This window comes from Hyla sarda, chromosome 1 (genome assembly GCF_029499605.1).
Source record: "Hyla sarda isolate aHylSar1 chromosome 1, aHylSar1.hap1, whole genome shotgun sequence".
In the NCBI taxonomy this organism is placed as follows: Eukaryota; Metazoa; Chordata; class Amphibia; order Anura; family Hylidae; genus Hyla; species Hyla sarda.
Window position 1 is genome coordinate 574369761 of NC_079189.1, and position 26243 is coordinate 574396003.

The 26243-nt window shown below is 44.9% G+C and overlaps 1 protein-coding gene across 2 annotated transcripts in view; it reads left to right on the forward strand.

Moving 5' to 3' along the window:
• ME2 (malic enzyme 2) overlaps window positions 1-24402 on the forward strand; it is a 59451-nt gene extending 35049 nt beyond the window's left edge. The window contains exons 16-17 of one of the 2 annotated variants that reach the window (XM_056544271.1): window positions 253-386; window positions 24111-24402. In XM_056544271.1, coding sequence (XP_056400246.1) covers window positions 253-386; window positions 24111-24138 — 162 coding nt within the window. In that variant the 3' untranslated portion in view covers window positions 24139-24402. Of the gene's footprint in view, window positions 1-252; window positions 3470-24110 lie in introns of those variants that run through there. The other variant, XM_056544261.1, reaches the window with a different exon arrangement.
• Window positions 24403-26243: the final 1841 nt, after the last annotated feature.

Sequence of the window (26243 nt, forward strand, 5' to 3'; positions counted from 1 at the left end):
GAGTACAGCTCTGGGATATAATACAGGATATAACTCAGGATCAGTACAGGATAAAAATATTATGTATTTGCAAAGTGCCCCAACTTTTTATGCAATACAAATACTATATAGTAATATCTACATAGATACTATGTATCTATAACATTTTACTTGAATGTGAAACTGAACATAGACGTTAGTTTTTTCCTACTCCCCTGTATATATTATGTATATATGTTTTGCATTTGTAACTATTATATACTTTTCTTCCAGGTTATGGAATTTGTGTATCGAAATGGCATGGCTTTCCAGTACCCAGAACCACTGGATAAGAACGCTTATGTTCGCTCTAAAGTATGGAGCACGGACTATGACTCTTTTCTACCTGACATCTACGACTGGCCTGAGTACGCATCAACGCCCCATAAAATGTTCTAAATTCTCCCTCACTTCACATTCTTCTGCCCTACAGGCTTAAGTTTTATACAATACCTTTAAACTCACATTTTATTTAACTTTTTCAAAAAGTTATCAAACCTTACATACCAAATATATTATATTTTGGCAAAAGTGCATATTTATTTTGGCACCATATTTTTATTGTAGTGCAATAATGTCAGATGCACCTGTAAGCCATATGTTAGTATGTTGTTTTGTTTTTTTTTACTCAGAAAAAGCGCCACCCCTGAACGGGTTGTCAGATGTTAGAAAGACAAAAGGACATTTTGTTTCCTCCTAAAACATCACAACTCCTGTCCAGTGGCCGTATCAGATATTGCAGCTGAATGGAGCTAAAACTGCAGTACTAGATGTGGCGTTGTAAAGCAAACAGGCCCTGTTCTAATCTCATGTCACCTTTTTATTGTACCTGGATTTCATGCGTTCAAAGTGTCATATTTTGTTTTTCTAACTTGAGGCTCTTTCCATTCATGACATAAAGTAACATAATTTATTTCATAACCATACTGAACCCAAGTGCAATGATAAATGGACTTTCCTCCAGTAGTTAAAAAGTACTGGCATTTCAGAAAACTATTGATATGTTCTAGTGTTCAGACCCTGACTGATCATTGACCGCATGTGAGCGAGATGGCCCCATAGGCCTTCATTATGTCATGTGACACAGTCGGGAGTGAACAAATTTAATGCTGACATCTCCAGCCGTGTTCTAGCGATCGGTCAAGTTTTGATGTGCCCCTGTTTTCTGTAGTTCACTAGTCAGCTTTGCTGTATAATCTGGGACAGAATTGGCAGAGTCCTCTCATCATTAGAGGGTGAGCAAGTTAATGACGGCTCTATTATTCTTCTGGAAGCTTAGGGGAAGGAGAATAATGCTAGACGCACGCGAGAGAACAAGATAGGCATAACTAAAAATGGTGCATAAAGTCTGGCACTGCTTATAAAGGTGTGATTTCAGACTTGTTTTAAAGGAGTATTTAAAAAATATATATATTTTTTTAAAATCAACTGATGCCAGAAAGTTAAACAGATTTGTAAATTACTTATTTTTAAATATTTTAAATACCGTATTTATTGGGGTATACCACGCACCGGCCTATAACACGCACCCTCATTTTACCAAGGATATTTGGGTAAAAAAAGTTTTTTACCCAAATATCCATGATAAAATGAGGGTGCGTGTGTGCGCGTGTATACCCCGATATACCCCCAGGAAAGGCAGGGGGAGAGAAGCGGGCAGCGACGGCCTCTCTCCCCCTGCCTTTCCTGGGGGGGTATCGGCGTATAACACGCACACAGACTTTAGGCTAAAAATTTTAGCCTAAAAAGTGCGTGTTATACGCCGATAAATACGGTATCTTAATCCCTCCAGTACTTTCAGTCTGACCACAGTGCTCTCTGCCAACACCTCTGTCCATGTCAGGAACTGTCCAGAGCAGGATAAGTTTGCTATGGGGATTTGCTCTTATTCTTGACAGTTCCTTAAATGGACAGAGGTCAGACAGAAAGGAAATTCAAAAAGAAAAGAACTTCCTGTGGAACATACAACAGCTGATAAGTACAGGATTTTTAAATAGAAGTAATATACAAATCGGTTTTTAAAGGGGTACTCTTCTGCTAGACATCTTATCCCTGCGATCTCCCGCAGCACCTGGCATTCTTAACAAATGCCGGGTTCCTGAGGCATTGGTTGTGACTTAACAGCCTTGCTCCCTCGAGACGTCATGCCACACCCCCTCCATTCATGTGAGAGGGGGGATGTTGACTGACACGCCCCCTCCCATAGAAATGAATGGAGGGGGCGTGGCATGGCGTGACATCACTATCACAGCCTCTGGCTCCGAGCGTTCTGAACAAAATGTTCAGAACACCAGAACACTGGAGCACCGGAGTACCCCTTTAAAGTATACCTCTCATCAACAAAAATGTTTTTTTATAATGTAGATAATACCATTATATGTATATTTGTAAGATACATATAAAAAATGTGTACATTTTTGTCCCTACAGCTATTGTCTGTGTTTCTCTATGAGGAGTCCAAATACAGAAAGTGAGGGCGGAAAAGCAGGGCTCTGTATACTGAGGCTCTATGACATGCCCCAGGCTCACACAGCAGGATGATTGACCAGCCAGGGGCCTGCACAGAGCTCTGCTTATCCTGTCTACACTTCCTGTATTTGGACTCCTCATAGACACACAGGCAGTAGCTGCAGAGCAGCTTTTTTTTTTAACCCTAAAATATACACATTTTTTAATCGATTTATATTACAAATATACATATAATGGTATTATCTACATTATAAAAAGTTTTTGTTGGGGACAGGTACACTTTAACACTGTCTGGGTCACACTTGTGCAGCATGTTACAGTAGACTTAGTAGAACTGGACAAAATAAACCTATGAATGTTTCTACTGATTCACAGCAGCAAGCAGAGATATTGAAATTTGTGAGCATGTGATAACCTGTTTAAAATTATAACATGCAGCAGACATTTTGCGGTGTCTTCCTAGTTAATCATGAGCCCTACCAAACAATATCAGGACATCAGTCCGAAAGTCATGGGTCTCCATCTGACCAAAGAATGGAAATGTACATAGATACAAAGTGTTTTATAGAGATGTTCCAATTTAAAAAAAAATTCAATTTACGATAGGATTACAATAAGAATTTTGGAGGGTGTTTGTTTTTATTTATTGGTTTTTCAATTGAAAATATATATATATTTTTTTCTTGATTATTCAGCAACCGCTGAAATTTGTTGCATATTGGGCTTGTTTCGGTGTCACAGAGCCATGTTCTCAGGGATGATATTTGTTCTTGTGGGGAAAATTCCGTCCGTAATTCTATTTTTGTATCCTTTAATGCTGATGGAAACAAAAATCACTGTGAAGGTGCAAGATGAAGTATAGAAATGTTCACATTGGTTACAGCTAAAGATATAGACACCTGCTTGATGTTAGTTTGGTGCCTATTTGTATGTGATGATCTTTGTGTGTTTCAGTGACTATCAATAAATTATAATACTAGTTCACGAGTGTAATCTATCTATCTATTGATCTCCTATCTATCTTATATCCATCTATCTATGTTGTCGGTCTCGTATCTGTCTGTCTATCACCTGTGTCTCTGTCTGTTGATTACACGTCTGTCTGTCAATCACATGTCTGTCTGTCGGTCAATCACATGTCTGTCTGTCGGTCAATCACATGTCTGTCTGTCTGTCTGTCTAGAATTGTAAGATATCTTCTAAGAGACATCTTTTTATGTTCCCTTCCTATCCCCACAATTGCTGGTGCATGGGAAATGGAAAGTTTGGAAAAGGTAAGGGTCATAGAAAGTTCCATTACTCAAGAACGCTAAAGTACTCCTCAGCCACATCTCAACCAAAATGGAGCAGACAAGAACCATGTTGTGTTCAATACAAGGACCTCAACATGTCTACCATAACATTAGTGAATAACATAGATTGTCTGGTAACAGGGGTTCCTGTCAGGAGTGGTAAGGATCTGTCAATGATTGGTTTATTGGCATAAAACCATTTGGGTGCTGCAGGTGCTGTTGACTGTGGAATCTAAGTGGATAAATAGTTGGGATTGGAGTTATCCTCATTACCGGCCATTGCAGTGGGATGGCAGATTTATATCACATGATTCTGATGGCACGTGCTTGGCTCTGGTTCTGCCACCATCCGTGTGGAGGGTGTTCTGATATTATAACATCAATCAGTTCGTAAAGTTGATGTGTCGAATGCAGGAAAAATAGACAGGTGCATTTAATCATTCAAAGGTGCCAAATTGTGACATGGTCAAATGATCACCTTAACTGCTGGTCTTGTGGGGTGTTCCTGATATGTAGTAATTACCCTGTTCCTAGTTGTCCTTCCTTGGACCATTTTTGGTAGCTATGAAGTCCCCAAGGCTCATTTATGTGTGGTGGTGAAGGCTAGCCTGTCTGGTCAGATCCTACAGAAAAGCTGCTGTAAAGCAAATTGCTGAAAAGGTTCCTACTGTCTGTGATGGAAAGATGTCCGAAGGCAAATGTGCCCTGAATGGGAAAGGGGGGTTAGATACACCAAACCCCAGTCACCGTAGGTGAATGGGTGTAAAACCCCTAACTGAAGTTTCCCTCCCTATGTATAAAACTTCACTTTTATTTATGCACTGATAAAAGGTTCCATATAGTGAGTTAAAATCACACTTCCCTGTTCAATTGATTACACTCCTGTATGGAGATAAGTATGTATGCTTAACAGTGGCTGCAGACCACTGTCTACTTGGGAATACAGCTGCTATTTAAAATATAATCAATTTGTCTCCCCTACATGTTTCGTGGTATGACCCATGTCCTCAGGGTTTAAAGGGGTACTCCGGTGCTTAGACATCCTGTCTCCTCAGCTGCAGACTGGAGTTCTTCTCACAGCTGCTGCTTTTTGCTGGGGACACAGACGCTGGGTAAGACTTTCATTTTACCTTATTTTGCTATGTCCGAGCCTAGAACTGTCCCTCCCTCTAGACAGCTAACTGGGGCCCTTGTTACCTATTATACCTGCAAGGGCTGCAATACTAAAATGTCTGGTTCTGCTGAACCCACTTGTCCTGCCTGCACCACTGCTCCTCCCGACCCCCCTGTTCTTGCTACTCAGGATCCTCTACCCAGACCCTGTGGGCTCTGCTACCCCTCTGGAATGGGTGTCCTCCCTCTCCCAGTCTATTTCTGACTTGGCTCTGGTCTCCCGTGGTGACTGCCTTGGAGAGGTCCTCCTTACACCGGCCCTCTAGAGAGACCCGTTCTCCCTCTCCTTATTCTAAACACTCCCACAAGCGTTCTAGGGGTATTTCCTCCTACTCTTCTACAGAGTCTGCTAGCAGGCACAGACGATCCCCTTATAGGTATCGCTTCTCTGCTCTGGCATCCCGTAAAGGGACACTCCCCTATTCGCCGCTCTGGATCTCCAGATCCGTGTACCAGGTCCATTTCGCCCTCATCCAAAGCTGCCTCCACCCGCTCCCACTCTCCTGGGGAACTGGAAGATGAGGCTTCTGGTTCTGCCTCTAACTTAGAGGACCGAACAGATACGGCCAGCATGGTGGATACCTTGGTCTCGGCCATAAGGGTCACTTTTCACCTAGAGGACCCAGGAACTTTGGACGTGGCTCAAGAAGTTTCCTTTCACCGTTCCCGTCCTGCACCTAAAGTGTTAAGCTCTCATGCTGAATTTGAAGCCTTGCTGGAGTCTGCCTGGAAGCATCCTGACAAGCATTTTCAAGAAGTTAAGAATGTTTAAGCGCAGTTTCCTTTCGCCAAGGACCTTTTTGCTCGGTGGACCTCTCCTCCAATGGAGGATCCACCGGTCTCCCGCCTGTCAAAAGCTACTATGCCATTTGCAGACACAGCTTCCTTCAAAGACCCGGCAGACAAGAGGGTAGAGACTGGCGAAATTAGCCTTTGAAGCAGCGGGCTCTTCCTTGCTTCCTGCCTTTGCTTCTGCCTGGGTGTCAAAAGCCCTTTCAGTCTGGGCTTCTCAACTCCGCCAGGGTATTCTTTCTGGATCCCCCGCAGAGGAACTGTCTGACTTAGCACTCCAACTCTCCAGTGCTGGAGACTATCTGTGCTCCGCTTCCATGCAGTCGGCCCAATGAGCGGCTTTTGCCATGGGCAACCTGGTGGCTCTTCGTTGTTCTATGTGGCTTAAGGCCTGGGACGCTGATGCCGCTTCTTAGAAATCTCTAACGGAACTCCTTTTACAGGTTCGACGGGTGGTAAGAGTTCCTTGCTACCTCAAAATTAGTCTCGCAGTGCGACTTCCCGTCGGAAGTCGACCTCCTTTCGGTCCTTTTGGACGTTTGGTTCCAGTAGAGCGGCCAGACGGGTGCCCTCGCGGGACAAGAAGACTCCCTCTTTAAAAGACCGTCCCTCCTGGAAATCAGATAACAGTTCCGGCCGTTTTGTGGCCAAGGCAGGCACCTGTAAGCCTACCTCTGCCTGAAGGGACTCCCCCACCCGTGGATTTTTCTCAGGTGGGAGGTAGTCTATTGCTTTTCCGGGACGTCTAGTTGGCACACGTACAGGATTCCTGGGTCAGGGACATCGTTTTGAATGGATACAAGATTGAATTTGCTTCCTTTCCAAAGGATCGTTTTTTTTTTTTTTGTTCCCGCAATCCTCGATACCCCTCTCTGGCAAGGGCCTTTCGGGGCACGCTTCAGTCCCTTCTCATTCAGGGATTGATTGTCCCAGTTCCTCTCAACAAATGTTTTTTCGGGCTTCTATTCCAACCTCTTCGTGGCCCCAAGAAAGGGGGTTCCGTTCGCCCGATCTTGGATCTGAAGCACCTCAATCAACATCTACTCCTCTGCCATTTCTGCATGGAGTCTCTCCGTTCGGTAGTGGCGTCTATGGATCAAGGAGAGCTTCTCTTCTCAGTGGACATTTTGGATGCCTACCTCCACATTCCAATTTTTCCAGGACATCAGCAATATCTTCACTTTGCAGTTTCGGAAGGCCATTTTCAGTTTGTGGCCCTCCCCTTCGGACTGGCCACTGCTCCGAGGGTCTTCACCAAGGTCCTTGCAACTGTGGGGTGGCCTCTTGCGGACAAGGGGTGTCTCGGTGATTCCCTACCTGGACGTTCTCCTGATCAAGGCTCCAACCAGGATCCAGAATCTGGAGTCTCCGTCTCACACTTCAGACCTTGTCTCACTTCAGCTGGATGGTCAATCGGGACAAGTCCAACCTGTCTCCCACCCAGTCACTAGAATTCCTGGGACTCCAGTTCGACACGGCGTCTGCCCAAATCCATCTTCCTCCGCACAAGCTGCTGACCCTTTTGTCAGGAGTTGGTATTCTCCGCAACCCTGTTCCAGTTTCCATTCGATTCTGCATGGAGGTCCTGAGTTGGATGGTGGCGGCCATGGAGGCCGTTCCCTTTGCCCAGTTTCATTACCGTCCTCTTCAACTCTCTATTCTATCCCGATGGAACAGGTCTCCATTATCCCTCGATCGCAGGATCATCCTTCCTCAGAGGTCTCGCCAGTCCTTTCTGAGATGGCTTCATTCCCCCCTGCTTTCCCAGGGGTGCTCCTTTCTGCCCCTTCGCTGGCAAGTCGTCACGAGGGACAACTGTAGCATATATCAATTGGCAGAGTGGCACTTGCAGCTCGGCGGCGATGGCTGAGGTCTCCAAGATTCTTCTCTGGGTGGAGCTCAGGGTTCCGTCCATCTCAGCAATTCACATTCTGGGAGTGAAGAGTTGGGAAGCAGACTTTCTCATCCGATCCTCAGCCGACCCCGGCGAGTGGTCTCTTCATCCTGAGGTGTTTGCAGGGATCTGCAACCTCTGGGGCACTCCAAACGTGGCCTTATTTGCGTCCCGCCACAACCAGAAGGTTCCTCGCTTTGTGGTGAAGTCCCAGGATCCCTTGGCTCTGGTCGTAGATTCCTTAGTCAAACTTTGCCCTACCCTATCTCTCCCCTCCTCTTCCTCTCCTTCCCAGGGTCCTGAGGAAGCTCAAGGCAGAAGGCGTCCCCGCCATTCTCGTGGCTCTGGACTGGCCGAGGAGGGCGTTGTATGACGACGTGATCAGACTAGTGGACGATGTACCGCTGCGCCTCCCTCTTCGTCCAGACCTTCTCTCTCAAGGTCCTCTTTACCACCCCTATTTACAGTCACTAAATTTGACAGCGTGGCGGTTGAGACCGTGGTTCTGAGAGCTCGAGGTTTTTCTCCCCAAGTGATTTGCACTATGATCAGGGAATGTAATCCCTCTTCTGCAAAGATTTACCACCATACTTGGCGGTCTTATTTTCGTTGGTGTTAATCTCACTCTCTTTCTCCAGTCACGTTCTCTCTTCCATGAATTCTTTCCTTTTTACAGTTTGGGCTAGATCAACATTTAGCTTAGTTCCCTTAAGGGTCAAGTTTCGTCCCTTTCCATTCTTTTTCAACGTCCTCTAGCGTCCGATCCCCATATCCGGACCTTCCTTCAGGGGGGTGGCACACGCGGCTCCCCCTTACAGATCCCCCACACCCCCTTGGGACTTGAACTTGGTTCTTAGGGCCCTGCAGGGTACTCCCTTTGAACCTCTCAGGGACGTTCCTTTTCGTCTTCTTTCCTGGAAGGTGGCGTTCCTTATTGCAATTACCTCCTATTAGGAGAGTTTCAGAACTGGCAGCTCTCTCCTTCTTTTCTCCCTTCCTGGTCATCCACCAGGATAAGGTTGTTTTTCGTCCGGTTCCGTCCTTTTTACCAAAAGTTGTTTTCTGTTTTTCATCTCAATGAGGACATTGTCCTCCCGTCCTTTTTATCCGGCTCCATCTCATCCCAAGGAACATTTGCTCCACAAACTGGATGTGGTGCGGGCTGTTCGGACCTATCTGTCAGTTCTTCTTTTCGTCAGTGTGACTCCTTTGTTCTTGTGGAAGGTCGCCGTAGAGGACAACCTGCTTCAAAGGACACCATTTCGCGGTGAATCTGTTCTGCTATTTTGGAAACTTATCGCTGCAACGGGAAGACCCCCACCCTTCAGGGTCTCAGCTCATTCTTTCGGGGCATCCTGGGCTCTCCGCAACAGGGCTTCAGCCTCGCAAGTTTGTAAAGCGTCCACCTGGTCATCTTTGCACATTTTTACAAAATTCGACCAGGTTCATACCTTTTCATCCGCTAGTCTGGGCCCTAAGGTGTTGCAGGCGGCAGTTGTCCAGCCTTTCACCTGACTGGGTCTCTTTTACCCACCCTAGGGACTGCTTTGGTACGTCCCAAGGTCTGTGTCCCCCAATGGAGCCGATAGAAAAGGAGATTTTTATGCATACTGTAAAATCTTTTTCTCGGAGGATCCATTGGGGGACACACGCCCGCCCTTTTTTCCTTCTGGTGTTCCTGGTTTGGTTACCGGTCTGAGGGTGTGTTCAGTTAATTGTTGTTCTGTGGTTTCCTCGGACAGCTTGTGATTTTCTGGCCTGTCTGTCCTCTCCTACTGCTCTGGGACTAAAACTGAATAGCTCAGGTGCCTGTAGGTGGGTATATCCTGCTGGGAGGGGCTGACTTTTGTGTTACCATAGTGTTAAGCCTCCTAGTGGCAGCAGCATATACCAAGGTCTGTGTCCCCCTATGGATCCTTCGAGAGAGATTTTACGGTAAGCATAAAAATCTCCTAATGGCTGTGATATGTTTTTATTTATTTTATTTTTTTTCACTACTTTTTTTCATGGGTGGCTTTTTAACTTGCTGCACTAAATTTACAAAAAAGGCGCAAATCATGTGTGAATTACAGGAAGCTCTTTAAGAGGTGATTCCTTGTGGGTTAAACTGAATTGTACCAAATATCCAGACTTTTAAACATGTCCATTCTAACCATATTGAAAAAATGTTTCCTAACTTTAAAAAAAATATATATTTTTTTTAGTTATATTTAACCTCTTCAGGACATGGGGCGTATGGATACGCCTTGCATTCCGAGTCCTTAAGGACCAAGGACGTGTCCATACGCCCGTGGGAAATCCGGTCCCCACCGCTAGCCGGTTGGGGACCGGAGCCGGATGCCTGCTGAAATCGTTCAGCAGGCATCTCGGCATATCGTCCAGGGGGGTCATCATGGCCCCCCATGTCGGCGATCGCAGCACATCGCTTATCAATTCAGATGAGCGATGTGCTGCGATTCCGTTCCCCGCCGCTCGCCGGGCGGGGATCGGAGCCGGATGTCTGCTGATTTCAATCAGCAGACATCCCGGCAGTGTGCCGGAGGAGGTCCGGAGGACCTCCTATACCGGCGATCGCTGCATGACGCCGGTAACTACTTACCGGCGTTCTGCAGCGGTTCCGGGTCACATGTGACCCGGATGTAGATGGTGACTGGTGGTGTAGTATACACCACCAATCACCATCCTTGCTGTACTGGGGGCTGGCATTGCGGCCACCCCCCTCAGTACAGTTGTGATTGGGTGGCCAAAGTGGCCACACCAATCACATAGTAATGGGAGGGGATGGTGGGGGCTAGGAGCATGTTGCTCCGTTCTGCCCGCCATTTCACAAAGATCTGGTGTGCAGGACGGAGCCCCGTGCTGCCCAACATCCCCTCAGTAAAAAAAAAAAAGTGCCCCTTGCCCCCTTTCTGTGGCCCCTTGGCACAGAAATCCCCAGGGATAGCTTTAGATTTAGGAAGGGACAGGTTAGGGTTAAAAAAAAAAAAATTTTTTTTTTTCTTTTTTTTTTTTCGGCGTACCTCAGTTGGTGTCCGTGGGTCCGTAGCACCTTTAGCTGCGTGACCCCGGCCCTGCTGGGTCGCTGCGGTCTGCCACCAGCCTTTTTTTTTTTGGCGCAGATCTTTTTTTTTTTTCCCCTAAGCGTGTGTGCGGACCCTCTTAGTTATAAAAAAGCGGTCCGCCACAGTTTGTTAAAGCCCACCCGCCGCTGATCAGTCCCGTAGTACTGATCAGCGTTTTTTTTTTTTGTGGTGCCGTCGCTTTCGTTTCGCGTTTTCTAGCGTTTTTTTGCACCCATAGGCGGTCCGTGCCACCAGTAGCAGGCGTGTACGGTGTGGCCGGACCTTACCTGTGTGTGCGGCGTGCCTCACCGCTGTCAGTGATTTATCACTGATCAGCGTTTTTTTTTGTGGTAAAGGCACTTTTTTCGGTTAACACGTTTTTTTTTTTTTTTTTTTTTGGCACCCATAGGCGGTCCGTGCCACCAGTAGCAGGCGTGTACTGTGTGGACGGACCGTACCTGTGTGTGCAGCCTGTCCCACCGCTGTCAGTGATTTATCACTGATCAGCATTTTTTTGGGGTTCAGGCGGGTGCATTTTTTTTCCGGTGGTTAAGCGGTTTTTTTATTAAATTTTTCGGGTTTTTTGTGTGGGGGTCTGTGTACAAGCCACCAGCCACTGTTCTGGGCTGAGTGGCCGGACCCCCCCCTCTGACTTCTGCGCCCCCTGCCGCCACAAGCGCTAATCAGTGCGCACACCACTGATTAGATAAATGCTTTTTTTTGGCGCAGGGCTTTTTTGCGCTAGAAGTCCCTTTTTTTTAAGTCCCCTTTTTATTTTTTTTTCTGTTAGGGCGGGTTAGTTTAGTTAGGTTAGGGTGGGTTAGGGAGGTAGTATCGCACCACACCACACACAGCACATACACCAATAAAGTTTTCACCCACCCACACACACACACCCCCGTATCCACATTAGAGTAGGGAAATGGCCTGCAGAGCGTTTTTGGCGGAGGAAGCACATGCCATAATTGCCTCCGACACCGAGAGTGGTTCAGAGGACGATGAAGACCCCACCTTCCTTATTTCATCGTCCTCTTCATCATCTAGTTCTGATGCCCCCTGTGCCCCATGCTAGTATGAGTCCCCCTGGCGCTCATACTAGTGAAGCCCCCCTGCCAAGGTCACTGGTACCTCGTACCGGAGAACATGTCTGGGCTGAGCCAGCGGACCACGAGCCTGTGATTCCTGAGTTTGTTGGCGACTCAGGAATCAAGATTAACATCGCCGGGTTCACTGAAAAGGACTTTTTTGGTAATTTTTTCAGTGACGACTTTGTTAATCTAATGGTTACACAGACGAATCTGTATGCCCAACAGTTCATCGCCGCTAACTCGGGCTCACTTTTAGCTAGACCCGGCGGCTGGACTCCAGTCGATTCAGCCGAAATGAGGACCTTTTGGGGCCTCGCGCTGCATATGGGTCTAGTTAAAAAAAAAAAGTGTCAGGCAATATTGGAGTGGGGACGTCTTTTACCAGACACCCCTCTACAGTATGGCCATGGCACGTTCCCGGTTCGAGGCCATTCGGAGATGTTTGCATTATGCTGATAATGCGGCATGTCCCCCCCCCCGAACTGATCCCGCGTATGACCGCCTGTATAAAATCAGGCCGGTCATCAATCACTTTGGGGCCAGATTTTGGGAGGCCTATGTCCCTGGAAGGGAGGTCACTTGAGTCTCTCATCAGCTTTAAGGGGAGACTCAGCTTCCGGCAATACATCCCTACCAAGCGAGCGTGGTATGGCGTGAAGATGTATAAACTTTGCGAGAGTACCGCCGGGTACACTTGTAAGTTTATGGTGTATGAGGGACGAGATTCCCGCATTGAACCCCCAGATTGTTCCCCCACTCTGGGTGTTAGCGGGAAAATCGTTTGGGGCCTTTTGCACCCATTGCTAGATAAAGGTTACCACCTTTGCGTGTTTAACTTTTATACTAGTATCCCTCTCTTCACATCCCTCGCCGTCAGATCCACGCTCGCTTGTGGGACAGTCCGGAAGAATCAGAGGCATTCCTTCCTATCCCCTGCAGCAGTGGCGTTGCGACCCGGGTGCGGGGGTTGCGGCCCGCACCGGGTGACACCAACCTAATGGGGTGACACCAAGACGCTCCGCAGCCCCCACCCCCCCCTCCCCAGCTACACGGACACCCCCCCCCCATCTGTGCCCGAACGGCCTCCCATCTGTTAGCACCCCCCCGCGCTGTGTGTGCGGTGCGCCCGTCCGTCAGCAACCCCCCTCACCTTCACCAGCATTGTGCCCGGCCTCCGCTCCCACGTCTGCGCCGGCCTGACGTCACACCGCATGGCCGCGCAGGAGGACGTCAGTTACGTCACTCGCACGGCGCCCGGTGAGAAGCTGCGCTGGATGGGTGAGTGTGTGTGTCTGTCTCTCTGTCTGTCTCTATGTTTGTGTGTGTGACTCTGACTCTGTGTGTGTGTTTTTGCGACTGTGTGTGTGTGTCTGTGAGTGTGTGTCTGACTGTGTCTCTCTGTGTTGTATGTGTTTTTGTGTGACTGTTGTATGTGTTTTTGTGTGACTGTGTGTGTGTGTGTGTGTTTTTGCGACTCTGTGTGTGTGTGACTGTGTGTGTCGGTGAGTGTGTGTCTCTCTAACTGTGTGTTTGTGTGTGTGTCTCTGTGTTGTATGTGTTTGTGTGTGTGTGTGTGGGGGGGGGGGGGTGGTATAACCAGCGATCTATTATTGGGAGACTTTGACCCATTGTGGGGAACCTGCAAGGGAACCTGCGGCCTAATGTGGGGAAACTACTACCAAATGTGGGGAGTCTATGCGGCCTAATGTGGGAGTCTATGCGGCCTAATGTGGGGAGTTTGTGCTACCTTATGTGGGGAATCTGTGCTACCTAATGTGGGGAATCTGTGCTACCTAATGTGGGGAATCTGTGCTACCTAATGTGGGGAAATTGCTACCTAATGTGGGGAAATTGCTACCTAATGTGGGGAAACTGCGACCTACCTAATGTGGGGGAACTGCTGACTACCTAATGCTCCCCCCTGGCAGTAGCACCCTCATCATCCACCAGCAATACCCCCCCCCCCCCCCCCCCCCCCCGCAGCACCTCCATCAGCAGATCCTGATGGTGGATGATAGCGGTGCTCCTGCCAGGAGGATGATCCTGCCGATGGATGATGGGGGTGATACTGCCAGGGGGGATGGCTAGTAGCACCCTCATCATCCTCCAGCAACACCCCCCCAGTAGTAGCACCCCCATCGTCCACTAGCAACACCACCAATACCCCCCTCCCATGGTAATAGCATCAGCTAACGGATGTTGAGGGGTGTTACTGTGGTTGTGGTATTATATTGAGAGGGCGCACTGTATGGCAACGTTATATTCAGAGGGCGCAGTTTGTGGTAGTTTTATATTCAGAGGGCGCAGTTTGTGGTAGTATTATATTCAGAGGGCGCAGTTTGTGGTAGTATTATATTCAGAGGGCGCAGTGGGTGGTAGTATTATATTCAGAGGGCGCAGTTTGTGGTAGTATTATATTCAGAGGGCGCAGTTTGTGGTAGTATTATTAGAGATGAGCGAACTTACAGTAAATTTGATTCGTCACGAACTTCTCGGCTCGGCAGTTGATGACTTATCCTGCGTAAATTAGTTCAGCCTTCAGGTGCTCCGGTGGGCTGGAAAAGGTGGATACAGTCCTAGGATAGAGTCTCCTAGGACTGTATCCACCTTTTCCAGCCCACGGGAGCACCTGAAAGCTGAACTCATTTATGCAGGAAAAGTTATCAACTGCCGAGCAGAGAAGTTTGTGACGAGTTGAATTTACTGTAGTTTGCTCATGTCTAAGTATTATATTCAGAGGGTACAGTATGTGGCGGTATTATATTCAGGGGTACAGTATGTGGCAGATTTATATTCAGGGGTACAGTATGTGACAGATTTATATTCAGAGGGTACAGTATGCGGCAGATTTATATTCAGAGGGTACAGTATGTGGCAGATTTATATTCAGAGGGCGCAGTTTGTGGTAGTATTATATTCAGAGGGTACAGTATGTGTTGGTATTATATTCAGAATGTACAGTGTGTGGTAGTATTATATTCAGTGGGTATGGTGTATGGAAGGTTTATAATCAAAGAGTATAGTGTATAGTAGTATTTGATATTTAGAGGATACAGTGTCTGGCATGTTTATAATAATACTTGTTGCATATAGAGGATGAGAATGCGCTGACATAGTGAGGAGATGTCACATTCTACAGACAGAAGTTTTAGCTGGAACAAGTCCTGGCGGTATGTACCATCTGAATTAGATAAGGGAAGACTATAGAGAAGATGTCACCTGTAGTCACTGATATCATTGTGTATTCTCCTCACTATAGAGAAGACGTCACCTGTAGTCACTGTATCATTGTGTATTCTCCTCACTATAGAGATGTCACCTGTAGTCACTGATATCATTGTACATTCTTCTCACTATGTCCTATCAGAGCTGTGGTCACTTGTAAGTTCTACAGTTAGGTCAGTGAAACTACAACTACCAGCATAACCTCACCACTGCTCAAAGGGGTACTCTACTGGAAAACATTTTTTTAATCAGCTGGTGCTACAAAGTTAAACAGATTAGTAAATTACTTCTATTTAAAAATCTTAATCCTTCCAGTATTAGCTGCTGTATAAGCGATTCACAGGAAGTTATTTTCTTTTTTAATTTCTTTTCTGTCTGACCACAGTGCTCTGTGCTGACACCTCTGTCCATGTCAAGAACTGTTAATAGTAGGAGCAAATCCCCATAGCAAACCTATCCTGCTCTGTACAGTTCCTGACATGGACAGAGGTGTCAGCAAATAGCACTGTGGTCAGACTGGAAAGAACTACACAACTTCCTGTGGAGCATACACCAGCTTATAAGTACTGTAAGTATTAAGATTTTAAATAGAAGTAATTTAAAAATCTGTTTAACTTTCTGGCATCAGTTGATATAAAAGTAAATGTTTTCCAGTGGAGTACCCCTTTAAGTAATTCTGGGAGCTGTATATTTAAATGGTGAAAACTTCTTTAAATGGGCACTGTCACCAACTTTATTTTTTGATATGTAGTAGTACTTATGTACTACAACATATCTCTAATATCCTTTTTTTTTTTTTCTTCATTAAAAAGGTTTAATTTACATTTAAAAACCGGCCACTGAAAAAGGACTGATTTTGGAGTGGCAATCGGTCCTTTTTCAGTTAGGCTGCACTCCCTGCCTGTCAATCAGACAGGTGGGAGCGAGCGCATTGGCTCCCTGGCCACTGGTTGGGAGGCCACTCCTCCCGCACATCACCGCCGCCGCCTCGTTGCCGCCGCTGTCCCTGCATGCCCGCTGCCGGACTCTGCAGTAACTGCAAGTGTAATGAGGGAATGGGGTATGCGTTGCGGGGGGGGGGAGGAGGGAACGGGCTAGTGCCGTCGCGGGGGGGGGGGGGGGGGGGGTGTTGGGGAACGGGCTAGCAAAAAAAAAAATAGGATGGTGGGAGCTACCCTTTAATACTTTCCTATTCTGTGGCAACTGGTATATCTGATTACTGGAATTTCTCACAATGCGCTACAACAGTGGTGTCTGTCACAACAGGCTAAAAACTTACTGGGGGGGAGGGGGTAGGTATGGGGGGTGACACCATTTTCTACCGCACCGGGTGACACCAACCCTAGCAACGCCACTGCCCTGCAGACTCCTATCCCCCGGGGTGAGTCCCGTGCCTTTTCCCATGAGAACCTGTTGTTGGTCCGGTATAAGGACAAGAGGGATGTCCTTATGCTCACCACTATTCATGGGAACGGCAGCACCCCTGTCCCTGTGCGAGGTACCGTGGGACCGGTCCTCAAGCCCGATTTGTATTCTGGACTACAATCTGTATATGGGGGGAGTTGATCTTTCGGATCAAGTCCTCAAGCCATATAATGCCATGCGGAAAACAAAGGTATGGTACAAAAAAGTTGCGGTCTACATGATACAGGTTGCCATGTACAACTCTTTTATACTGTACCAGAACGCTGGCAACACAGGGACATACCTGGAGTTCCAAGAGGTAGTTCTAAAGGCCCTCATCTTTGGTGACCGCCAAAGAGCGGGTCAGAGCACCTCTGGAACTTCAGGTCCCCGGATCGTCCCCGGCCAACACTTTCCAGGTGTGATCCCCCACTTTGGAATCAAGGGACGATCTCAGAAGTAATGCAGAGTGTGTCGCAAGAGGGGGATTCGGAAGGACACCACCACTCAATGGGACACTTGCCCCGATCATCCGGGCCTCTGCATAGGCTGCTTCAGGGAGTATCACACTTCCATGGAGTACTAAAGTTTCCATCCTTTGTCCTAATTTTCATTCCCCACATTTCGACTCCAATGTACCAGTCCAGGGTACATTGTCTTCCAAATTTTATACCTTTTATTTTATTTATTTTTTTCTTCCCCCTAAAATGGGTCATGGGACACAGAGTCAACAGCATTGGATGTTTGCAGTTGCCTCAAATGCGCAACGCTCTCTCTCCCCACCTGAGCGGGGTGCGCATTTGAGGTAACAGAATAGGGACGGCCCCACACATCACCTTCCCAGAATGATATTACCCCTTGTGAAAATGTTAAAAATTGGGTAGCCCCAGCATTTTAGTGTAAAAAAAATCAAATTTTTCAATTTATGGTCCACTTTTCAAAAAACCTGTGAGGTATTATTTCCCACTGTACCCCTTGTTACGTTCATTGAGGGGTGTAGTTTCTAAAATGGTGTCACATGTGTTTTTTTTTTTTTTTTTTTTTTGCTGTTGGGGGCTTTATAAATGCACATGACCCCCGACTTCAATTTCAACAAAATTTTCACTCCTTCCATTCTGAGCATTGCAGTGCGTCCACAGAGCAATTTACATCCACATATGGGGTATTTTTTTTCTCAGACAAAATTGTTCTACAAATTTTGGGGGCCTTTTGCCCTATTACCCAATGTGAAAATGAAACATTTGGGGTAACACTATTATTATAGTGCAAAAAATATCTAGTTTTTCACTTTTATGGCCCACTGCTCAAAAAACCTGTGAGGTGTAAGTACTCACTGTAACACTGTTACGTTCCCCGAGGGGTCGTATAATGCCATGTGTTTTTTTTTTTATTTGCTGTCCTGGCACCATAGGGGCTTCCTAAATGTGGCATGCCCCCAGAGCAAAATTTGCTTCCAAAAAGCCAAAATGTGACTCCTTCTCTTCAGAGACCTGTAGTGCGCCAGCAGAGCACTTTTCACCCCCATATGGGGTGTTTTCTGAATCGGGAGAAATTGGGCTTCAAATTTTGGGGGGTATTTTCTGCTTTAACCCTTTGTAAAAAATGTAAAATTTTTGAGAAACCAAGCATTTTAGGTAAAAAATATATATTTTTTTTACATATGCAAAAGTCATGAAACCCCTGTGGGGTATTAAGGTTCACTTTACCCCTTGTTACGTTCCCCAAGGGGTCTTGTTTCCAAAATGGTATGCCATGTGGGGTTTTTTTCTCGCTGTTTTGACACCCTAGGGACTTCCTAAAGGGTGACATGCCCCAGAAAAACCATTTCAGAAAAATGTTCTCTCCAAAATCCCCTTGTCGCTCCTTCCCTTCTGAGCCCTCTACTGCGCCCGCTGAACACTTTACACAGACATATGAGGTATGTGCTTACTCGAGAGAAATTGGGCTACAAATACAAGTAAACATTTTCTCCTTTTACCCCTTGCAAAAATTCAAAAATTGGGTCTACAAGAACATGTGAGTGTAAAAAATGAAGATTTTGAATTTTCTCCTTCACTTTGCTGCTATTCCTGTGAAACACCTAAAGGGTTAAAACACTGACTGAATGTCATTTTGAATACTTTGGGGGGGGGGTGTAGCTTTTATAATGGGGTCATTTATGGGGTATTTCTAATATGAAGACCCTTCAAATCCACTTCAAAACTGAACTGGTCCCTGAAAAATAGTGAGTTTGAAAATTTTGTGAAAAATTTCAAAATTGCTGCTGAACTTTGAAGCCCTCTGGTGTCTTCCAAAAGTAAAAACTCATAAATTTTATGATGCAAACATAAAGTAGACATATTGTATATGTGAATAATAAAAAAAAAATTTGAATATCCATTTTCCTTACAAGCAGAGAGCTTGTCGGAATCAGAATAGCTAAAAGCATTCCAGAGTTATTTAATGTTTAAAGTGACAGTGGTCAGATGTTCAAAAAACGCTCTGGTCCTTACGGCCAAAATGGGCTTGGTCCTGAAGGGGTTAATAGGAAATATTTGTAGGGGTGTGTGTGTGTGTATGTGTATATATGGGGGGGGGGGGAGAGAGAGAGAGAGAGATATGTTATATATAACAAGGTGGTCTGCTTATATTAATTTTTGTAATGTGTGTTTTCTATGCCAGATAGATAGATCTATCTACAATTTTTTTTTTTTTTTTTTTTTTTTTTTTTTTTTAATGGAGGTGATTTGCGCCTTTTTAACCCCTTAAGGACTGAGGGGTTTTCGGTTTTTGCACTTTCGTTTTTTCCTCCTCACCTTTTAAAAATCCTAACCCTTAAAATTTTGCACCTAAAAATCCATATTATGGCTTATTTTTTGTGCCAGCAATTCTAGTTTGCAGTGACATCAGTCATTTTACCCAAAAATGTACAGCGAAACGGAAAAAAAAAATCATTGTGCGACGAAATTGAAGAGAAAATGCCATTTTGTAAATTTTGGGGGCTTCAGTTTCTATGCAGTAAATTTTTCAGTAAAAATGACACCTGATCTTTATTCTGTAGGTCCATATGATTAAAATGATACCCTACTTATATAGGTTTAATATTGTCGTACTTCTGGAAAAAATCATAACTACATGCAGGAAAATTATACGTTTAAAATTGTCATCTTCTGACCCCTTATAACTTTTTATTTTTCTGCCTATGGGTCTGTATGAGGGCTCATTTTTTGCACCGTGATCTGACGTTTTTAGCGGTACAATTTTTGTATTGATCGGATTTTTTGATTGCTTATTATTCATTTTTTCATTATATAAAAAGCGCCAAAAATACGTTATTTTGGACTTTGGAATTTGTGCGTACGCCATTGACCGTGCGGTTTAATTAATGTTATATTTTTATAGTTCGGACATTTACGCACTCGGCGATACAACATATGTTTATTTTTATTTACAGTTTGTTTTTTTATGGGAAAAGGGGGGTGATTTGAACTTTTATTAGGAAATTGTTAAATGACCTTTTGTTAACTTTTTTTTTCACTTTTTTTTTGCAATGTTATAGCTCCCATAGGGACCTATAACACTGCACACACTGATCTCTTATGCTGATCCCTGCAAAGCCATAGCTCTGCACGGATAAGCGAGATAGGGGCTCGATTGCTCATGCCTGTAGTTCAGGCTTGGAGCAATCAAACCCCGATCAGACGTGGTGGAGACAGGTAAGGAGACCTCTGTCTGCGTCCCAGCTGATCGGAACATCGCAATTTTATTGCGATGTCCCGATCAGCCCGACTGAGCTGCTGGGAAGCGTTTACTTTTGTTTTCAGACGCGGCGGTCAACTTTGATAGCCGCGTCTGAAGGGTAATCAGCGCGCGGCACAACGATTGGTGCTGTTAGCCCAGGGTCCCGGCTATGATTAGCAGCCGGGACCGACCCGGTGTGACCCCGTTTTTAACACCGGGAGTGGGCTTAGGACGTACAGGTAGGTCCTAAGTCCTTAAGGGGTTAAAAGGTTTGCGCCAAATTTTGCGCCTTTTTTTAAAAAGTAGCATTTTCATAAATTCCTGACCACTGCAAAAACCTGATTGTGTTTTTTTTGTTTTGTTTTTTGGGCAATAGGTTGGCATGAATTCTCATGGAATGTAGTGATTAAATAATATAAATGATTAAATAAAAGAAATAAAGAATTCATTGTGGTTCAAGTGGGTCATAACACATGAAAGGAAAGGACATTTACATAAAGTGAACTTGTTCCTGGTATGACCAGATAGTTTCCATTTCCCTTTCTCACAGCCGTCACCAGGTGAAGTTTATACTTCTTTAAAATCACATGACTTTGTGGAAGACGTGAACTGATCCTTCAAGGAGTGACGGCGACTGTGTGAAGGGCGGGCATTGTTTTCACTACTGCCGATAACACTGATTATTTGTTTAGGGCGGTGTTTCCCAACCAGGGTGCCTCCAGCTGTTAGCCTCCTAGCCTTTGGCTGTCCGGGCATGCTGGGTGTTGTAGTTTTGCAACATCTAAGGGTGGGGGGGGGGCAAAGTTTGGAGACCACTATATCTAAAACATCAACAAGATATGTTTTACACGTTGCGTTCGCATTCATTGAATGGATGAGAGCCTATGAGAAAAACTGAGTGGGGGTATTTATGAAGCATTTTACCCTGGTTTTCTTGGGTAAATTTGTCTCAATATTTTGGCTCGGGGAGGGTATTTATGAAAAGTGGAGTAGGTGAACGTCCTTTTACTCCATTAATTAATGTAGTGGAAACTGTGTACCTGCGCCTAAATTATGACATGGTGCAGGGCCTGTGATAAATCTGGTGCTGATCACATTTCTCACATCAGTACTCCACTCTGCATGGTGCGACAATTATGTGACTTTTTAATAACGCTGTCCACAGTTAGTTTGTAAGTACAGTGGTCCCTCAACATACGATGGTAATACGTTCCAAACGGACCATCGTTTGATGAAACCATCGCATGTTGAGGGATCCGTGCAATGTAAAGTATAGGACAGTGGTCTACAACCTGCGGACCTCCAGATGTTGCAAAACTACAACACCCAGCATGCCCGGACAGCCAACGGCTGTCCGGGCATGATGGGTGTTGTAGTTTTGCAACATCTGGAGGTCCACAGGTTGAAGACCACTGTTAGAGGAAGTTGTACTCTCCTGTCCCCGCCGCTCCGGACCGTCACCGCTGCCCTGGATGTTGCCGTCCATCGCTGTCGCCGCGTCCCTGAGGTGTCCCTGACGCTCCAGCAAGGCCTCTGCTTCCCTGGCATCCTCGCTCTCACGTCGCCGCCATCACGTTGCTACACATGATGCTCCTATTGGATGACGGGCCGGCGTGCGCAGCGACGTGATGACGACGATGGAGAGCGCCGATGATGCAGGGGATCCCAAAGAGGACGCGGACCACACGGGGCACCGTAAATGGGGCACACGGGGCACCGTAAATGGCTATCCGGTGGCAGCGGACCACACGGGGCACCGTAAATGGCTATCCGGTGGCAGTTGAAGCAGTCTGCGCTGCCGGATAGCCGTTTATGCGATGGCCCCGACATACAAAAGCATCGTATGTTGATGCTGCCTTCAACATGCGATGGCCTCTGAGAGTCCATCGTGTGTTAAAATGATCGTATGTCGGGGGCCATCGTAGGTTGAGGGGTCACTGTACTTTTTTATTTGATGGTAAGGTGATTAGCGCCCGTTTTGGTGGGTTGCGCCAAAGTATGCAACTTTTTTTTTTCAAAGTCTCATTTTCATAAATCCCTGACCACTGCAAAAAATCTACCAAAAACACGTCTAACACAGCAACAAACGAAAATACAAGTAAATGAAAAGTCGTAAAAAACACTGCGCCAAAATATTGAGACAAATTTACCCAACAAAACCAGGGTAAAATGCTTCATAAATACACCCCCAGTGTGTTTTTTTTTTGTGATTTACTGCGACTTCATTTACCTGTGTTTTGTTTTGTGATATAAGAAAGGAATGTCCTGCGCCAAGTGCGGCAAAACGACAGGTATTTTATTGCAGGATCAGCGGATACAAACTTGCATCAGCCGACGTGCTTCGGACCGTTACAGGTCCTTAGTCATGCCATGACTAAGGACCTCTAACGGTCCGAAACGCGTCGGCTCCTGCCTGATGCAATTTTGTATCTGCTGATCCTGCAATAAAATACCTGTCGTTTTGCCGCACTTGGCGCTGGACATTCCTTTCTTATATTGTTGATCCGGTCCGGGACGCTGCTGGCTAGCCCGTGCACTGGTGCTGGAAACACAAGGGAGAGAGCTCTGGTAGACGTGTTTTTGGTTAAATTTTTTTTTTTTTTTTTTTGCAGTGGTCAGGGATTTATGAAAAAGCATACTTTGGCGCAACCTACTAAAATGGGCGCTAATCACCACCAAATAAAAGACCACTTACAAACTAACTGGACAGCATTATTAAAAAAGTCACATAATTGGCGCACGGATTAAAAAGTCGCAGAAAAACACCATACAAAGTGGAGTACTGATGTAAGAAATGTGATCAACACCAGATTTATAACTCGCCCTGCACCATATGATAAATTAGCTGCAGGTACACAGTTTCCACTACATGAATTAATGGCGTAAAATGACGTTCACCTACTCCACTTTTCATAAATACCCCCCAGGGTTTAGAAGCAAGGAGGCGTTTGAACCCCTGGCACTTCAAGGATTTGGGAACACCCTTTTGACACCTGGCACCAGAAAATATAATTTTTTTTTCTGTGCCATGGAAGCACAGGCAGATATATGAAAGGTCCCATGTGTCTCCTGGTCCAAACAGCTCCTCATCTTTTTTTTAAAGTAAAATTTTAACTATTTAAATATTGTAACTCAAGTCCGGGCTGTCATATGGACTGCAGGAATCTCACCACCTACCCACAGCTCTTGGCCAGGTGTATAATTGTCTGTACCATATGGTATGCGGTTGGCGCTGGTGAATGTATATGCATTGGTGCTAAGTAATGGCATAGTCAAATACCAGAAAGAGTTGTGGCATTCGATGTCCTTTTTAATTTTAGGGTAGGGTCACAGGCAGCGCTTCTGCAGCGTTTTAGCGGCTGGGTAACTGTGTGTCTGCTCATAGCGGCAGATTTTCCGCGGCATATCTGCTATAAGTAGGCATTGTGTCTACAGTGGGAAATCTGCCGATACGAGCGGACACACAGTGCTATCCAGCTGCAGCAGTGAGCGCGCTTGTGTGACTGCAGTTGGAGCATCCGCAGTGTGAAATACGCTACATGTGACCCTAAACTTACAGTTCAAGTCCAAAGTTGTGGGCCTGTATGATCTTCAGCTCCAGCGTGGGGAGATAGGACCAGGCTGGACGATACAGTTGCCAAGGAAACTGTACCCTCAGGAAGGTTCTGTGCACGAGTCCCAATCATCAGAAAAAAAAACTTGTGCAGGCAACTAAGTTGGGCCTGGTACGGTTGCCTCAGCAACTGTATCATCCAGTGTGGTCTACGTCTCCCAACACTGGAGCTGAAGATTGTGGGGGATCACAACATTTTATTCAGGGTTTCCCTTTAACATCACTAGGCACAATTGTAATGGTCCAATGACAAATCTAGCTCTTACATCTTTGTACTATAATGAAATACTGAGTGAAATGAACAGAAGCCTCTATGAACTAATATATATATATATTTTCTTCTTCTTCCCCTTTCTCTAGCTTGACTAAGCCCTTAGAAGACATCTGAATATCGGCAGCGCAGCGATAGAAACTCCAACATCTACTGTCCTATTTATTAACAAACTCCTCTCTCCGCAGCGTTCCTTACTTTATAACACTTGAAAGGGTTGTGTGTGGTATTACAACTGGACTCCATTCACTTCAATGGAAGAGTGGTGCCGCTTTTGGAAGAAATTGTCTCTGTGTTACTAATGCTGGGTAACTCATTTAATGTAAATAGCTATGTAGTTGTTTCTGTTGTATTAAATTATAATAATAAAAAAACTACTACTAAATACTCCTTTATATTGTGGCATTTGTCGCCGTTATGTGGAGCCCTGCGCGGGACCATCTTAATAATCCTGCTCCCGTCCGCCCCCAGTAAATTTCTGACCATTACTGCCGGCTACTGCAACATGAGTGTCCAATCCTGCCCGCTCCGCAACATGTCCAGTCTCTCCCGCTCCGCAACATGTGTCCAGTACCAACCTAGCTTTTTTATTCTCCTGAGTGACATGTCTTCTGGTAGCTGTATCACCTTTTGCACTGGCACACTTTAAAAATTATTTAATAGCCCCTGTAATGGTGGCCATGTAATATGCCATTCAGGACCATGGGAAAGCTATGTGTAACAGTCATACTCTGTAATGACTGATTGTAATCTAATAATCATTATTGGGTCTGACTGTCACACACTGCTATAAGCAGATACAGTATGCCATTCAGGAGCATGGAAAAGCTGTGCTCTACCTTTCACTCTTTATAGATAGATATGGGATAGATGAGATGTCTGTCTATATCTATCTATCTCATATCTATCTATCTCATATCTATCACTCTATCTCATATCTATCTATCTCATATCTCTCTATCTCATATCTATCTATCTCATATCTCTCTATCACATATCTATCTATCTCATATCTATCTATCTCATATCTTTCTATCTCATATCTATCTATCTCATATCTATCTATCTCATATCTCTCTATCTCATATCTCTCTATCTCATATCTATCTTATATCTATCTATCTCATATCTATCTATCTGTCTATCTATCTGTCTATCTCAGATATATATGAGATAGATAGAGATAGATATGAGATAGACAGATAGATATGGGATAGATAGATAGATATGAGATAGATAGATAGATATGAGATAGATAGATAGATAGATAGATATGAGATAGATAGAGATAGATATATCTATCTATCTCAGATATATCTATCTATCTCATATATATCTATCTATCTCATATCTATCTATCTATCCCATATCTATCTATCCCATATCTATCTATCTCATATCTATCTATCTATCTCATATCTATCGATCTATCTCATATCTATCGATCTATCTCATATCTATCGATCTATCTCATATCTATCGATCTATCTCATATCTATCTATCTATCTATCTCATATCTATCTATCTCATATCTATCTATCTATCTATCTCATATCTATCTATCTATCTATCTCATATCTATCTATCTATCTCATATCTATCTATCTATCTCATATCTATCTATCTATCTCATATCTATCTATCTATCTCATATCTATCTATCTATCTCATATCTATCTATCTATCTCATATCTATCTGTCTCTATCTATCTCTATCTGTCTCTATCTATCTCTATCTGTCTCTATCTATCTCTAATCTATCTCATATCTATCTATCTCATATCTATCTATCTATCTATCTCATATCTATCTATCTCATATCTATCTATCTATCTCATATATATGTATCTATCTATCTCATATCTATGTATCTATCTATCTATCTCATATCTCTCTCATATCTATCTCATATCTATCTAGTAAAGGATAAGTGCAGCACACCAGATAGTTGAATCCAAAAAATAAAGTGGTTTATTCCATGGTGCAAAAAATGTAGTTACAACATTTCTGTAGCCTCATGCCACCATTTAAAAGACGTGAGGCTACTGAAATGTTGTAACTACTTATTTTGCACCATGGAATAAACCACTTTATTTTTTGGATTCCATTATCTGGTGTGCTGCACTTATCCTTTGCTTATCCTTTGCTGGAATCAGTCGTCCAGGTTCCTATACCTGTGTGCACCCACCTCCTTTATACTACGTTGGATGTGCTGCTTCTA